Source organism: Mytilus galloprovincialis, chromosome 6 (genome assembly GCF_965363235.1).
Source record: "Mytilus galloprovincialis chromosome 6, xbMytGall1.hap1.1, whole genome shotgun sequence".
Taxonomy (NCBI): Eukaryota; Metazoa; Mollusca; class Bivalvia; order Mytilida; family Mytilidae; genus Mytilus; species Mytilus galloprovincialis.
In genome coordinates, this window is record NC_134843.1 from 30,206,607 (window position 1) to 30,223,474 (window position 16,868).

General features: G+C 32.2%; 1 protein-coding gene across 2 annotated transcripts in view; it reads left to right on the top strand.

The window, feature by feature from the left end:
- Positions 1-16,868, top strand: part of LOC143079331 (dynein axonemal heavy chain 8-like) — a 150,527-nt gene that overhangs the window by 80,651 nt on the left and 53,008 nt on the right. For both annotated transcript variants that reach the window (XM_076254587.1, XM_076254588.1), the window contains exons 57-70: positions 715-837; positions 1,580-1,710; positions 1,989-2,142; positions 3,237-3,401; positions 4,239-4,465; positions 5,134-5,356; positions 5,942-6,118; positions 6,864-7,031; positions 9,119-9,334; positions 9,932-10,069; positions 12,115-12,242; positions 13,747-13,915; positions 14,483-14,638; positions 15,420-15,575. In XM_076254587.1, the coding sequence (XP_076110702.1) occupies positions 715-837; positions 1,580-1,710; positions 1,989-2,142; positions 3,237-3,401; positions 4,239-4,465; positions 5,134-5,356; positions 5,942-6,118; positions 6,864-7,031; positions 9,119-9,334; positions 9,932-10,069; positions 12,115-12,242; positions 13,747-13,915; positions 14,483-14,638; positions 15,420-15,575 (2,331 nt within the window). The remainder of the gene's footprint in view (positions 1-714; positions 838-1,579; positions 1,711-1,988; positions 2,143-3,236; positions 3,402-4,238; positions 4,466-5,133; positions 5,357-5,941; positions 6,119-6,863; positions 7,032-9,118; positions 9,335-9,931; positions 10,070-12,114; positions 12,243-13,746; positions 13,916-14,482; positions 14,639-15,419; positions 15,576-16,868) is intronic.

Sequence of the window (16,868 nt, forward strand, 5' to 3'; positions counted from 1 at the left end):
AACAGCAAAAGGAAAATAAAGTGCATATTTGGGACAAGAACTTTTTAAAGTTATAAGAATATTTTCCCTGCTTTGTACTAGACCAACACTCTTAGTAGGAGTTTTAGTTTAACAAGCTAGTTCTCAATATAGTAATCATCAGGAAGACATCTAAGACTTTGAGCCAACCAGTCTGTGCTCTTTCTCCTAAATGCTGTGTGCACAGCAGAGATACAGCAAATATCAGTTTAAAGGTCTTTTATTTTGACTGTATGGGTTCGAAAGCACAACCTTCCACAATCAAGGTGAACATGAGATCATTTGGGTGGTACAACAACTTGTTGACAAAGTGATGCAAACAACTTGTAAGAAATAAACCTTCAAACCACCTTAACAACCTTCTAGTTTTGGTGAAATTTATGTAGAATATTTATAGGGAAAATAAGGCTAAATTGTAACAGATAACAGATTGGACAAAGGATTACATATTTACCTTCTTCATTATGATTTTCTTATTAGATTCTTAAATTTCCTTGATTTTGTTCTGATTTGAAATCAAGCTTTTTAATTTCTGGCATTTTACAGAGTAAACAAACGTTACCTGTTACCTGTTTAATGTATGTATGTACCCAATAAAAATGTAACGAGAGGAGAAACTAGTATATTTTTAGGTATTGCTTTATCACATCAGAATGTTTCAGTCATAGAAATGATGCTTTGATATGAATTATTTAGGTGCCTAGTTATGAGTTCCTGAATGAAAAACTACTAACATATATGCAGCAGTATAATGAATTGGTTAGAGGAGGACATATGGACTTGGTATTTTTCAAGGACGCCATGGTTCATTTAATAAAGGTACAAATAATTAAAGAAAAGTTATTCAAGGCAACATAATTATTGACTTGGTATATTTCAAGGACCCCATGCTTTATCTTACAAAGGTACAAATCATTCAAAAAATCATTTAAAAAATAATCATCCAGTGGCTGAACAACACATTAAATCAGATATCAAATTAGTGAATGATTAGAGTTGTTCTGTCAAGATCTCAATATTTTGTATATTGTAATTTTTCCATTAGTTAATCTTTTTTTTAATATTGTCTTTTTATGTAAATAAAGTATAACATGGTACAAACCATATTTTTCTTCACTTTCTCACTTTGTTTTGTTTCAAATTCATTTACATCTCGACAACACCTCGATACATTTATATGGCAACTACTGTAGTGTAACTTAAACTGATTGGTTTGAACTAGAGAAAATGTTGCAAAGGATTTTTATAAGACTCTAAGCAAAGAGGATTGAGCACATAGTGTTATCCATATCTGTCATTCTCTTCTTTCTAAATCCTAACTTTTTAGGTTGTGCTTGTAAATATTAAGTTGATTTGTGTTCAAATGTATGAAGATGAGTTACAGATTGAGTTGCCATTTCATTTTGGTTGAATCACTTTTCTTTAAACTAGGCCATTGTAACTGTGCAGCAGGTGCAATGGTGTTTTCCTGACGATTAAAGATATAACTAGAAATTGTTACTTAATTTATGACAGCTAAAATGTCTATGAAAACTGATTTTTACATGAAAATGTATTTTAGATATCAAGAGTTATAAGAACCAAGAGAGGAAATGCTTTGCTGGTTGGTGTAGGAGGATCAGGGAAACAGTCTCTAACTAGATTGGCATCATTTATTGCTGGATACAAAATATTTCAAATCACATTGTCAAGGTAATGGTCATGATTTTATATTTAAGTCGACCTGCCAAATTAATTTTAGTACAGTTAACATCATGAAAAAATAAATATTTCTACTCAGAAGATAAGAAAAGGATGAATACATTTATATATTTTTTACTTTTGTTTTTAACAGTTCACGAACAAGTAAAAGTAAATTCCACTCTTCTATTAATACCAAAACTTGTAACACAAAACTATCAACTTTGTTTTACTTGTTCTTTGTACTGTCATAAAGGTTCCATTTTGAGTGTCGATTATTTTGATTATAGATCTTACAATGTGAGTAACCTGATGGATGATCTGAAGTACCTATATCGTGTAGCTGGTGGTGAAGGAAATGGCATCACATTCCTCTTTACAGATAATGAAATTAAAGATGAGGCTTTCTTGGAATATCTCAACAATGTTTTGAGTTCTGGAGAGGTATAGCTAATGTTTAAGACCATGTTGGTCCTATTTATAACTCAAATATGTTTTAGGGGGAAAAGGGGGAGGGATTTGGGGCATCGTATAGGGTTTCCTCAGCATTCATCTCCATACAAACATCCTCCTTTATTTCTATAATTGATTAACCTATACTTATAAAATACTAGTTATTTTTTCAAATTTGAAAACCATGAAACTCTGAAAGATGGTACAGCTTGCCCAAAGACTAAAACAATGATGGAAAATTATACAAAACAAAAACTGATATACTCTTCATTCAATTTTTTGGGTGGCATCACTTGAGTTATGTCCCTTTATAACATTGTATGCAAGTGGGGGGCATCATCTGTGTACCATGGAAACAATCTTCATTTATTTTAACTTTCAGGAACATGCCGTCATAATATTTCTTTAAACCAGTCAATAAAACACATTTTAGAGCCACTAGTTATGTATCAAAGATAATCCTCAGTCAAATGATTACTAACGTAATATCTTTGTGTGCCAAACAAAAATTGATATAAGAGTACTAAAAGCTGTGTAGAAGAATTTCATGTTTGGTCTGCACTGCAATTCCCCTTCCTGTTGGCACATTTATTTAGTACAACTCCTTTAAGGTGGTACCTAACACTACAGGGAGATAACTCTGTAAAATCAACTAAATGTTTTAATTACGTTGTGTTGTTAAGGGAATATTAAGCTTCTCAATGATCAAAATAAGTGTTTGTCAAACTGCTATATAACCTGTGTAATTTTTCTGATAAAACAATTGGTTCAATTTTTTTCAAATTTTTGTCAAAGGGTCAAAGTAAATACTTTGTCAAAATTTTAAGAAAAATTAAACGAGCCAAATTAATTTTAGTTAGTAGTGTTGGGTACCACGTTAACATTGATTATTATGTGCTGTGTTAATTGTGTGATTATTGTATATACATTGTAGTTGGGTATTTTGGTTGACCATAATGTTTCCTTAAAGCAGAAGAAAGCAGACATTTCTTTAAAGAGTAGTGCTTATGTAAAACATGTAATGGTACTAATCTGTAATTTTACATGATGTGAACATTCATTGATTATATTCCTGATATTTTAAGGTTTCCAATTTGTTTGCCAAAGATGAGCAAGATGAAATATGCCAAGAATTGATTCCTGTCATGAAGAAGGAATTACCAAAGCGTCCACCAACACAAGAAAATCTGTATGATTACTTCATTTCCAGAGCTAGAAATAATCTTCATACTGTTCTGTGTTTCTCACCTGTAAGTACCTGATTGGTTAATACAATCATAATTCATATATAGAATTGTAGTGAATCTGAACCCACATGCAGCTAAACATTGAATTATGCTTTTTCTGTTGTTAATTGGTTGAAACTTTTTTGGCTCCTTGGTTTTCAGCTCTTTTTTTTTTTAAATGTTTTTGCCAAGTCTGTCTGAAATTCAAAAGCGAATGCTCAACATATATAAAAAAGAAGATGTGGTGTGATTGCCAATGAGACAACTCTCCACGAGAGACCAAAATGACACAGAAATTAATAGCTATAGGTCACTGTATGACCTTCAACAATGAGCAAAGCCCATACTGCATATTCAGCTATAAAAGACCCTGAAATGAAAATGTAAAATAATTCAAACAAGAGAAGTAAAAAAGAAAAAATGAATGAAAAATAAATATGTAACACATAAACAAACAACAGCCACTGAATCTCAGGCTTCTGACTTGGGACAGGCACATACATAGAGAATGTGGCAGGGTTAATAGGTATAGGAAGATGTGGTATGAGTGCCAATGAGACAACTCTCCATCCAAATAACGATTTATAAAAGTAAACAATTAAACATGTTAGCGGGATCCAAACCTCCCGCCTAACCTGGGACAGTGGTGTTACAGTACAACATAAGAACGAACTATATAAATTAGTTGAAAAAGGCTTAACTCATCAGATGGATAAAAATACAAATACAACAAATACAAATATGGTGGTTTGACAAGGTTTATAACTCTATGGAACAGGATGAATGAGTATTACTCGTTTTACATGTAGAGTTTAAATTTTTTCTTTCTTCAGATGAAATTGCAATCCTTTTGTATTACAGGTTGGAGAGAAGTTTAGAAATAGGTCATTGAAGTTTCCAGGACTGATATCTGGATGTACAATGGACTGGTTTAGTAAATGGCCAAAAGATGCACTGATAGCAGTATCTGGACATTTCCTAAATACGTTTAATGTTGTTGCTACACCAGAGGTCAAGACACAGCTAATTAACACAATGGGTGTGGTGCATGATGATGTAGCTCAAGTTTGTGTTGATTATTTTCAGAGGTTTGTATAAAAACCTTTAATGAAGTTTTTTATGCCCCACCTATGATAGTAGAGGGGCATTATGTTTTTTGATCTGTCCGTCCGTCTTTCCTTCCGTCTGTCCGTCCGTTCGTTCAGGTTAAAGTTTTTGGTCAAGGTAGTTTTTGATGAAGTTGAAGTCCAATCAACTTCAAACTTGGTACACATGTTCCCTATGATATGATCTTTCTAATTTAATTGCCAAATTAGAGTTATGACCCCAATTTCACGGTCTACTGAACATAGAAAATGATAATGCGAGTGGGGCATCCATGTACTATGGACACATTCTTGTTCATACTAATTCATGGTTCTGCTTTTCACAAGAGAAGTGATGTTTTGTCAATGTATATCTATTCCATCTAAAAGAAGTTCCCCTGGCAATTTATTTTTTTATAAATAATGATTTATGGTGTGATGTAGATTCAGCAACACCCATCTTCAACTTCCTGTTAACCAAATACTACTATTTTCAAACACATTGTAGCTATATATTAAATTAGCATGATCTAAGGAACTAATTTTCTAAATTACTGTTTGATCCATATTTTCCTTGGTTCACATAATTCTTTAAGCATGATATTACTGCTCACAGTTCTATTTGTTTATTTTAATTCATATTCACTAAATGTTGATTTTAAATATTTTAGATATAGACGACAAACTCATGTGACACCAAAGTCTTACTTGTCTTTTTTGGATGGTTACAAAAGTGTATATACAGTAAAACATGCAGAGATAGGAGAAATGGCCAGGAGAATGAACACTGGTTTAGAAAAACTTATTGAAGCTAGTGTATCAGTGGATGCACTGTCAAAGGAACTTGTTGTCAAAGAAAAGGAACTGGCTGTTGCTAATGTGAAAGCTGATAAGGTAACTTTTTGAGAGAATATATAATGCACTTGTTTCTTTTATTTTCTAATATATTGCTAAAAGAAAAAATGAACATTGATGAAAACCACATGAAATCAGTGAAATCCTTCTTAAATTTGTCTTAAATCATCAAATCTAACTACTAACTTAATGGAGCATTGATTTTTCTTAAGAATTGTTATGTTGTTGATACACCAATTTCTGTTATGATTATTTTGAAATAACTTTTTCCTTGTTTTTATGTCCTTTGTATATAAATGTACATGAAAGAAATTCATTCAATAGTTTTCAGAAAATTAAAGAGATATGTGCATTTTGTATTCAATTTACAGGTATATTTCAACTTTCCAAAGTTGTATGCAAAATTTCATCAAAATCTGTAAGTGCCACTTTGACCTTAATCCACCCTGAAACACTGGTTATGCTAATAATCTTATAACTGGAAAAGATAAAGTGTCAAAATCTCTGTCCCACTTCAGGTCATGCCAAATTCAGTAAGCTGTGTAAGAATGAATATGTGTTCTTGGTAGGTTTAAGACTTATTTATTGAAAGATAGGTGTCTGGTATATTTTTTTCAATTTAAGGTATTAGCAGAAGTGACCGTTAGTGCAGCTGGAGCAGAAAAGGTCAAAGCAGAAGTGCAGAAAGTAAAAGACAAGGCACAGAAAATTGTAGATGAAATAAATGTGGAAAAGGCTTATGCAACAGAGAAACTTGATGCTGCTAAACCAGCTTTAGAATTGGCTGAATCAGCTTTAAAGGTATCAAATTTCTTATATAAGAGAGCTTTTGCAATTTGTTTGGTTTGTTTTTCTATAAGTCAGCATTCAGGTGAGCACCTGACTTGAATTGAAATATAGTCCAGAAATTATTCAGGTAAGGACAATTTCTACATTTTATATGTGAGTTTGAATTATGGCAGAAATATTTCAACATCTATTTCCTTGTTTATTTATGACATATTTCCTTTTCTCAGTCTTAATGTATTTTAAAAACTTAAAACTCTTTAACCAAAAATTAAAAAAAAAATATCTTCAGATTTTTATTGTAGCAAGCAAAATTTTTCATTTTTCTATGACTTGTTTATATAATTTGTCTCTTGAATACTAATGAAGTAACTCTCATTGTTCATTGGCATTGTTTATTATATTATGAAAGAAATTAATAAAACTGGTTAGTTTGCCCTCACTTGTATTTTGTTCCATTTCAACTTAACTTTGCTGATCTGGTCTAGCCTGTGCATGATGGTTAATGTATGAGATTCTGTTTGGCTTGGAAAAACATGAGCTCTTCCGGGTTTGGTCTTGAATCCAATTGTGTAATGGGCCTAGATCAGAATATAGCCTTTTCCTGCTTGGAGCATTTAACATTGCAAGCAGATATTTAATTCTCTCAGGAATCTATGAGGTGGAGGTGGGACCAGTACAAGTGTATCTGGATTAATACTAATAAATTAAAGTAACTCTTAATAATATTTAAACTAATTATGTTGTTGTTCATTTATAGACTATTAAAGCATCTGACATATCTACTGTGAAGAAGCTGGGTAAACCCCCACATCTGATTATGAGGATCATGGATTGTGTACTGATCTTGTTCCAGAAGAGAGTAGATATTGTGACGGCTGATCCTGAAAGACCTTGTTGTAAACCATCTTGGGGTGAATCTCTAAAGGTCTGTTTGTTATAATGCATGCATTATAATTACATGAGTAAGACTTTTTAGGAATAACATATTAAGACATTTCAGATCAATCTTTGAAGGTGAAACATTGAAGTATGCTTATCCAAGCTGTTTTTGTAAAGCTTTAGATTTTGGAGTTTAGAAAAGCTGAATTATCAGCATATTTTGTATGAATGACTTATGGTCTGTATAAGTTTCTTACTGGCTTTTCATGATATCACTAATATTATAAATTATAATAAAACTTTTATGTGTTTTAACTGATGACAAAATGGATATTGATTATTACTACTTTTACCATTCAGGAGAAAATGCCCTTGATATGTTGGAAAAAGGTACTGCAGGTTGTTTACATGCAATAATTATGACTTTTCAACGATTATTTTGAAATTTTTATATGTTGTTACTGATGAAAAAATGGAGGTCAAGTTAGATATTGATAATTTTAACTTTTACGGTGTTCAGAAGTTATCGTCCTTGGTAATTAGTTGAAATTAAGATGCATTCATTTTTATATGACCACAAAAAAAATTAGCCGTCGTATATTGGTATTGCGTCGTCGTCTGCGTTGTCCGAAGACGGATGGTTTCCGGATAATAACTTTAGTATAGGTAAATAGAAATCAATATAATTTTAACACAATGTTTATAACCACAAAAGGAATTTTGGGATTGATTTTTGGGGTTATGGTCCCTAAGGTTTAGAAATAAGAGGCCAAAGGGGCCCAAAACAAGCATTTATCTAGTGTCAAGACAATAAGTTGTGTATAAGTTTTTCAATTGTTCTGAAATTGTACCACAATGTTTAATACCATAAGTAGAAGGTTGGGATATATTTTAATGGTTATGGGGCAAAGGATCTAGGAATAAGTGGCCAAAAACAAGCATTTTTTGTAGTTTCAAGACAATAAATTGGAGTTATCTATCTTTGTCCAGAATGGTTGATGAATCACCTAAAACCAATGCTTTATGAAATCTCTTTTAAAATTGGAGTTATCTTTCTTTGTCCAGGATAATAGTTGAATCAACTTAAATCAATGCTATATACAATATACAATGCAATATTCACTTTTACTACCAACTGATAAATTAAAGCAATCTTTACCATTCAGTGATTACAAGCACTTTGATTCTATTCTAGGGTTATGCCCCTTTACAAGTGGAAAAATTGAAGAATTTTTTCGTTTCTGTTCTCTTAACTTAAGTTTGTCTCAACTAAATTTGATAAAATGTGTATCAAATTCTTATAACCTCTAAACTCAGTTTAAGTTCAATTTTTGGCAGCTTCAATTTTACAGTTCTTGAGTTATGTCCCTTTATAACGTTATATGCTAGCTGGGGTATCATCTGTGTCCCTTTGGACACATTCCCCATATATTTTTTTAGAACTTACTATTAATTAATATGATTAATTTTAACCATGACTGTATGACATTTTATATTTTGATACTTTATGATGTATTTTAATGAGTAGTTATTGTTGCAAACTCCATTAGAAATTTGAATTGAGATCATTTTTGGAATAAGGGAAAGGGGGAGGTGAAAAAAAATTGGGGGGGGGGGGGGTTCAATTTTTCTCATTTCAGATTTCAGAAATTAAAAAAAAAAATTCTTCAAATATTTTTTTTTTTGTAAGGATTAATATTCAACAGCATAGTGAAATGCTCAAAAGCAAAAAAAAAAAATTAAGTTCATTAGACTACATTCATTCTGTGTCAGAAACCTATGCTGTGTCAACTTTTTAATCTTCATTCTGTGTCAGAAACTTATGCTGTGTCAACTTTTTAATCACAATCAAAATTCAGAGCTGTATCCAGCTTAAATGTTGTGTCTATACTTGCCACAACCTTTTAGGGTTCGACCTCTAAGGTTGTATAAAGCTCTGCCCTGCGGAGCATCTGGTTGTATATATATAAATGTATTTAAGAATAATGCTAAATAATAATGCTTAAAATTATTATAATTATTTTTTAAGTTCCATCCTTGAAAGTTTTTCTGTGGAGATCTCTATTGGTTAATTTTATCGTGAGAATCATCAGAACTAACAAGAATTGAATGTCAGTTAACATGTCTTTATAGTTGATGAGTGGTTCTGGGTTTCTACCTAGTTTACAGTCATTTGCCAAAGACACTATAAATGAGGAAACAGTAGAACTGCTAACACATTATATATCTATGGAGGATTATACATTTGAGACAGCTAAGAAAGTCTGTGGTAATGTGGCTGGACTCCTATCATGGACAACAGCTATGGCATTTTTCTTTGGAATCAACAAAGAAGTATTACCCTTGAAGGTTAGTCACTTTATTAATTTATTTTATTTTACATTTATAGTGAAACCTTTTATGGTCACCTCATTTCAGCAGTCACCTGCCTCTAATGGTTGTTTCAGACCCTTGCAAATGTTTTCTATGTTCAATTTAACTCATTTCAGCTGTCTCCTTATTTTCACACAAAATCATCATTTCAATATGGATAGCCAGCCCATTAGAAGTTGAATTTGCTACTTTTAGACAGCAATTTGACAACATCAGTTATTAAAAATAAGTTTTGACAGGTGAATTTTATTTTCGTTATTTTTGGGACAGGTTTTCTGTTCATATGCAAACTCAACAGATTGGCCAACTGCATCAGAAATTTTGAAATATATGTAATTGTTTATTACAGCATTTGAATAAACATGTTAATAAATTACTCCTCTGACAATTATGGGATGATTTAAATCAAATGTTTTCACATGTCTTTGTGTCATCTTCATAAAAACAATTTCCATAATTGTTGAAACAATGTTTTTAATAGCTTTATTCTCAATAGCTATCAATAATCTTTTTCCATATATAACTTTCTAATTTACAATTTTGTATAACATACATTTCTTTTAATAAACATAGGCAAATCTGGCAATTCAAGAGTCCAAATTAGGAGTTGCCACTGCTGAACTGAATAAAGCACAGGCACAGCTAGATGATAAACAGGCAGAATTGGATAAAGTGCAAGCCATGTATGATGCTGCAATGGCAGAAAAACAGGTTTGATATTTATTTGCTAATAAATTTACAAATTATCCCAGGTGATAAAGGAAAGGATTCTTATCATCTTCATACCTGAAAGGTTCAGGTTGTGTAAGGGAGATCACCTATATCAGGTGAATCTTACAGCATGAAGTTTTTTGTGTAAACGGAAGAAGTTGCAAAAATCATAATTTCTTCCTGAAAGTGAGTACTGTGATGACTTGAACCAAGCTTGACAAATTTCTTATTTAGTTCAACTTGATGAAAAACACATGCAAGAGGAAATTTTTACTGTCAATTTTCTAAATAATTCTCATCTCTAGCTTTATAAAATTTATGATAAAAATGAGGATTGTAGAACCATTTAAATTAGTTAGATTCATACTGTTGTGGTCATCTAATAGAACACAACCCAGTTATTATGCTCACATATATCACCATTGAAATCTATATGACTTATTTTTGACGGAAAATCCTGGGGGTAAATTTATATTATGTCAGTCTGGCATGCATTACTGAATAATATTCATTTAAGAATTAAATTGAATGCTTTTTGTAGTTTTATTTGGCAACTAAACCTACAATTTTGGGTGTGAAAAGCGTTGAATGAAGCACATTTTATATCAAGCATGAATTCTTATGAAACATTCATATAATGTAACGTAAATATTAAGAATATCATGGTTATTTTTATGCCCCACCTACGATAGTAGGGATGCATTATGTTTTCTGGTCTGCATTCATTCTTCTGTTCTTTCATTCGTTCCTCTGTCCCGCTTCAGGTTAAAGTTTTGGTCAAGGTAGTTTTTGATGAAGTTGAAGTCAAATAAACTTGAAACTTAGTACACATGTTCCCTATGATATGATCTTTCTAATTTTAATGCCAAATTAAAGTTTTAACCCCAATTTCACAGTCCACTGAACATAGAAAATGATAGTGCGAGTGGGGCATCTGTGTCCTGGGGATACATTCTTGTTGTGCATATTTATTATACCCCCGCTTTAAAAAAGGGGGGTATACTGTTTTACCTCTGTCTGTCAGTCCGTCCGTCAGTCAGTCCGTCCGTCAGTCAGTCCGTCCCATGAAACTTTCGCCACATTTTTCCCAGGAACTACACATCCACCCTTTCTGTAATTTGGTATCAACATCCGTCCATCAGTCCGTCAGTCAGTCCGTCCCATGAAACTTTCGTCACATTTTTCTCAGGAACTACACATCCACCCTTTCTGTAATTTGGTATCAACATTTATATATGTCAGCCATACCGTGTGATGCGTTTTCAGATTCATCACTTGACAACTTCCTGTTTCCCGAACACTTGTCTGATTTTACACATGATAGCCAAGTTGAAAATTTTCGTCACATTTTTCTCAGGAACTACAATACAAGGATTTCTGAAATTTGGTTTCAGGATTTATATAAGTCAGCTGTACCGTGTGATGCGTTTTCAGATTCGTCACTCGACAACTTCCTGTTTACCGAACACTTGTATGATTTTACACATGATAACCAAGTTGAAAATTTTCGTCACATTTTTCTCAGGAACTACAATACAAGGATTTCTGAAATTTGGTTTCAGGATTTATATAAGTCAGCTACACCGTGTGATGCGTTTTCAGATTCATCACTCGACAACTTCCTGTTTACCGAACACTTGTATGATTTTACACATGATAACCAAGTTGAAAATTTTCGTCATATTTTTCTCAGGAACTACAATACAAGGATTTCTGAAATTTGGTTTCAGGATTTTTATAAGTCAGCTATACCGTGTGATGCGTTTTCAGATTCATCACTCGACAACTTCCTGTTTACCGAACACTTGCATATTTTTACACTATTAATATTATCGGGGGTATCATCAGTGAGCAGTAGCTCGCAGTTTCACTTGTTTAATTTACAAGGAAATGATAAATAAGCCTGGTAAGTCATAATATCTTAATTTTTAATAGGTTAAATTAAGACTTGGAAAACTTGTTACTAAGTTGTATTTAAAATAAATTTCAGTAGAAACAAATCCATGTGAGGTTATATGAACTAATTAGATGTTAATGTTTTATAGGAATTATTGGAAGATGCTGAATCATGTAGGAGAAGGATGTCAGCTGCTTCTGCTCTCATTGGTGGTCTTGGGGGAGAGAAAATCAGATGGACTGAACAAAGTAAACAATTCAAATCACAGATAGAAAGGTAAGATTAGTGTCTTAACTTGAGGAGGACACATACAAATCTAATTGAACTTTCCCATTAGAAACAGCCTCAAAAGTCTTTTATGTTAAGGGGGTAGGGAACACCTTTTGTAATTTGTAAGGGTTCCGTGGAACCCAGTGTCTCGCCTACTTTTGCTGTTAGTCACAGGTTCAACAAAAATGAGAAAAAATCAATAAAATTATTCCTCTTGGTACTATCTTTTGATTGTAAGAAGCTTCTGTCCAAGTTTGGTTAATATCCAGGATAGCTTATGAATCTGGAAGAAAAACTAAGTCCATTCATAAGTAAAATACAGACGAGGTACAAAATTTTAACAAAATTTCATTCTAGATACTAGCCTTTGATCATAAACAAGCTTCTGTCCAAGTTTGGTACAAATCCAAAATAATATAAGAAAGTTGTTAAAATTTTATAAACTTTTACCACCGAGTGAATGTGTTGTTTCCTGGCAGAAAATCTAAGCCCATTTAAAGGTAAAATATGGAAAAAAATAGAATTTTATTTTTACAAAATTTATTACTGGATACTATCTTATGATCAAAAACTAGCTTCTGTCCAAGTTTGGTACAAATCCAGTATAGTTTTAAGAAAGTTATAAAAATTTCAAAAACTTAAACCACTGAGTGAATATTTGGACACCGACGCAGGCGGAATGTAGGATCGCTATGTCTTGCTTTTTCGACTAAAGTCGAAGGCTCAACAAAAATCAGCTAAACATTTTAATCAAATACTATTAGTAAGGTGAAATCAAACTTTTCAACGATCAAAATTAGTGTTTGTAAAACTGCTATATATCCAACCAAATTATTCCTGTAAATTGTGTGGTTCAAATTTCTAGAAATTTTCATACTTTTGTCAACAGGTCAGAATTAAAGTTATGTCTAAAATTATACGAGCCAAATTTGTTTGAGACCAAGTGTTGGGTACCCCCTTGATTACTTGGTTCAATCTTTCAATGCAAAGTATTGCAAATAGGAACATTTTTGGGTTTCTAAAAAAAATTGCAGTTAAGATTAAGTCTTTGCTTTGTCTCTTTTTAGCTTCTAGATACATGTAACTTGAATTTTGCTTTTGAGTATGACTAAATAACTTTGGACCTTTGTTATGAATTGCAGATCAAGGAACAATTTGGTGATTATGTGGCCATCAATATATATATATAGTTTCTGATTAAGGTTTCAATGACATAATGATTGATCAATAAAGTAAATGTCATTTATTATTTAAATTCTGATATTATTAAAAAGATGAGTTTCCTTCTTGTCTAGAGTTGAACCTTAATTTCTAACTACTATTGCCCTTTAGAAAAGATCATGATATAAGTAGGATTAAATGTTCCTGACAAAGCAGAATGATGTATGAACATTTTATGGATCCTTAATTGATATTTATCAGAATCCAATTGTTTTAAATCTCAACAAAATGACCACTGCCCATCTCTGTTTTAGGTGGATTTTTTAAATAATAAGAATTATATTTACAGATTAGTAGGTGATATACTTCTTTGTACTGGATTCCTGTCTTATTCTGGACCATTCAACCAAGAATTCAGAGATAAATTGATCAAAAATTGGCAAAAGGAAATGTTCGCCAGAAAAATTCCATTTTCCGGAGATATAAATTTGATCACCATGCTTGTAGATACTACAACGGTAAGAAGTTTGAAAGAAAAAACATGGACTGCATTATTTTGTTAATTTGAGAATGATACATATAAAAATAAAAAGATGTTGTATGATTACCAATGTGACAACTTTAGACCACTGTACAGCCTAAAACATTAGGATATCCCATACCATACAGCTTCAGTATGCTATAAAAGTTCCCTGCATGACAAAATGTTAATCAATCAATTGCCTGATTTTTTCTAAAATAAAAAACAAATATCATAAAACCATGAACAAATGGTAACAATTTTATAAACTGAAAAAGTTTGTTTGGAGTAACAGAAACTTGTTTTTATTACTAGAAATTTGTGTGAAACATGAAAAAGGGCACTTATATTATCTTCTCTGTTATTTTGGCATTTCATTTTTTATTTGTGAGGTAAAAAAAAAATTGAAGAAGCATGTTTTCACAAACAACATGTGAACAATTAATTCACTGTACACCATTAGTGCATGCACACGTTAATGTCCATAAAAACTCATTGAAAATGTTAAATCAGTTATATGTCAGATTGGCAAACTGAATCATTAACTAAAACTATTTACTTTCAGATTGGTGATTGGAACATTCAAGGATTACCAAATGATGAATTATCAGTACAGAATGGTATCATTACAACAAAGGCCACTAGATATCCATTGTTGATAGATCCACAAGGGCAGGGTAAAAACTGGATTAAAAATCGTGAGAAAGAAAGAGAATTACAGGTTACTATAATATAGTGTTAACAAGGACATTTTGATGAACAAGGACTTCCTTCTTTTTGATATTAGTTGTTTTTTCAAATTTGATACAGGTATTGGTGAATTTTCACAATATATTGTTATACTTCCAGCTTGGTGAATGGCAAAGTATTGTGTTTATTTGTCTGGGTTGCAAAGAAACTGACATATGCTATGTCACTATTCCAAATTGAATTTATTCTCCAAAATTTTATATATAAACCAAAAAGTCCAAAGTGTCTGCCACAGGACTGTTTCAAGGATTGTCTTTATCTTGCATCATCCCATCTTGCACTACCTATTATAATTTTTCATCCAAATCATTTCAAATCGTTTTTTTGTATAACCAGAGGGTGATAACTATTCTTTCACAGTTCCTTTCTTACAAAAGGAATTATGAACCCATTTCATTTCTTAATCCAAAGAATTTTTGGGGTTTGTCATTGCACATCACAGACTTTCCTATGAATGATCTTAATGGAGGTAGTATTGATTTAGATTTGGTTAAATTTCAGCATGGGTTAGATGACTTAGATGATTTCAGATGACTTGTCATCAAGAATGGCATGATTTTTTTTTTAATTTTAAAACCTTGTCGAAAAGAATAGAGTTGATATTAAATCATTAAGTAATTTAATAGAAAAGAAAGGATATAGGGTATCAATCCATGACACAAATTCAGTATGTTCACAGCAAAAAACACAAAAAGCAAAGAAAAAAGCCCATTTATTGCTGTTGTTGATCTATGATTTCAATCTATTTATAGGTAACATCCTTGAATCATAAATATTTCCGAACACATCTTGAGGACTGTCTTTCTTTGGGACGACCACTCTTGTTGGAAGATATTGGTGAAGACCTTGATCCAGCCTTAGACAATGTTCTAGAGAAAAACTTTATTAAGTCAGGATCTACTTTCAAAGTAAGTACTTACTAGAAAATTCTGACAGTTACAATTTGTGATAGTTCTATGGTTAAAGTTAAGATCCAACTGAATTGAAAACCATAAACTACATTATATTATATCAGGGCCGTAACTACCTATGAGGCAGGGGAGGCAACTGCCTCCCCTGAATTTTCTACACCAAAATGTTTTTGAAGTAATAAAATGAAATATTGACAATATATACACAAAGAACTTGAATTTATATTATAAACAACACTAGTTAACAGTTTTAACATTGTTATCATGATACGTGATATGTCTGTCATTTTCCGGATTTTTTATCGAAAGTGAACCGTTTCAGTATTTATTTTATTTATTTTTTTCGTGTGGCCGTCCGTCTCAGTGTTATTCAGTATTCGTACGAGAACATATATGAAACTTTGCTTTTGACAATTTTGAATAAAACATAACTATTCACATTTATTTAGGGGCTCAATATAGCAGAGGAAGTTACCTTTGTATTGTGAATCTTTTAAGATATCGGAAATTCATTACCGGCTGAATCAGCTGTTGGGTCGTTTTTTAACGTCTCCCGATCGTACGAGAACATTATGGTCAATGCCTCCCATTTGTTGTAGCAGGGACTTTCTATACTAAGTATATACTAGCATAGAAAGTACCTGGTTGTAGTTATTAACATGTCTGTTCAGCTTTCAACAATATTGAAATTCAAGGTCCTCGATAAAAAAAAAATCTTGCGTTCTTTAATCTTGCTTTATATGTTTTTTTTAACTTACCAGTTTGATTTCTAACAAAAATATCTTTAAAAAAGAGATAATAATTGTTTGCATAAAAATTGCTCCCAGGATCCAGCAATACTGATGTTTCTTACAGTCCCGGTCAGGAAATCGAAGGAAAACGGGTTATTTTTAGCCATTTTACTAAGAGAAAAAAACCTTCAAGACAGAGCATTGGCTCACCCCGAACAGCAATCTCAGCTTGTTTGTGCATAAAAATTGCTTCCAGGTTCAAGCAAAACTGACGTTTCTTAAAGTAAGGAAATCGAAGTGAAACGGGTCATTTTAAGCCATGGACTGAGAGAGAAAAAAATCGGGGGGAGGCTATGCCCCCCAACCCCCTATCTAGGGGGCCTCAATCGGCGGCCCCAAACCCCTGCCTCCCCTGAATTCGAACCCCAGTTACGGCACTGTATATTGACATATATTTGCTTAAATATCACTTCTTTTACATAGGTGTCTTATTGGATATCGTACCACATCTCTTTACATATAAGTCCTTTTCTTGGTTTCTCCTGAAACCAATTTTCAG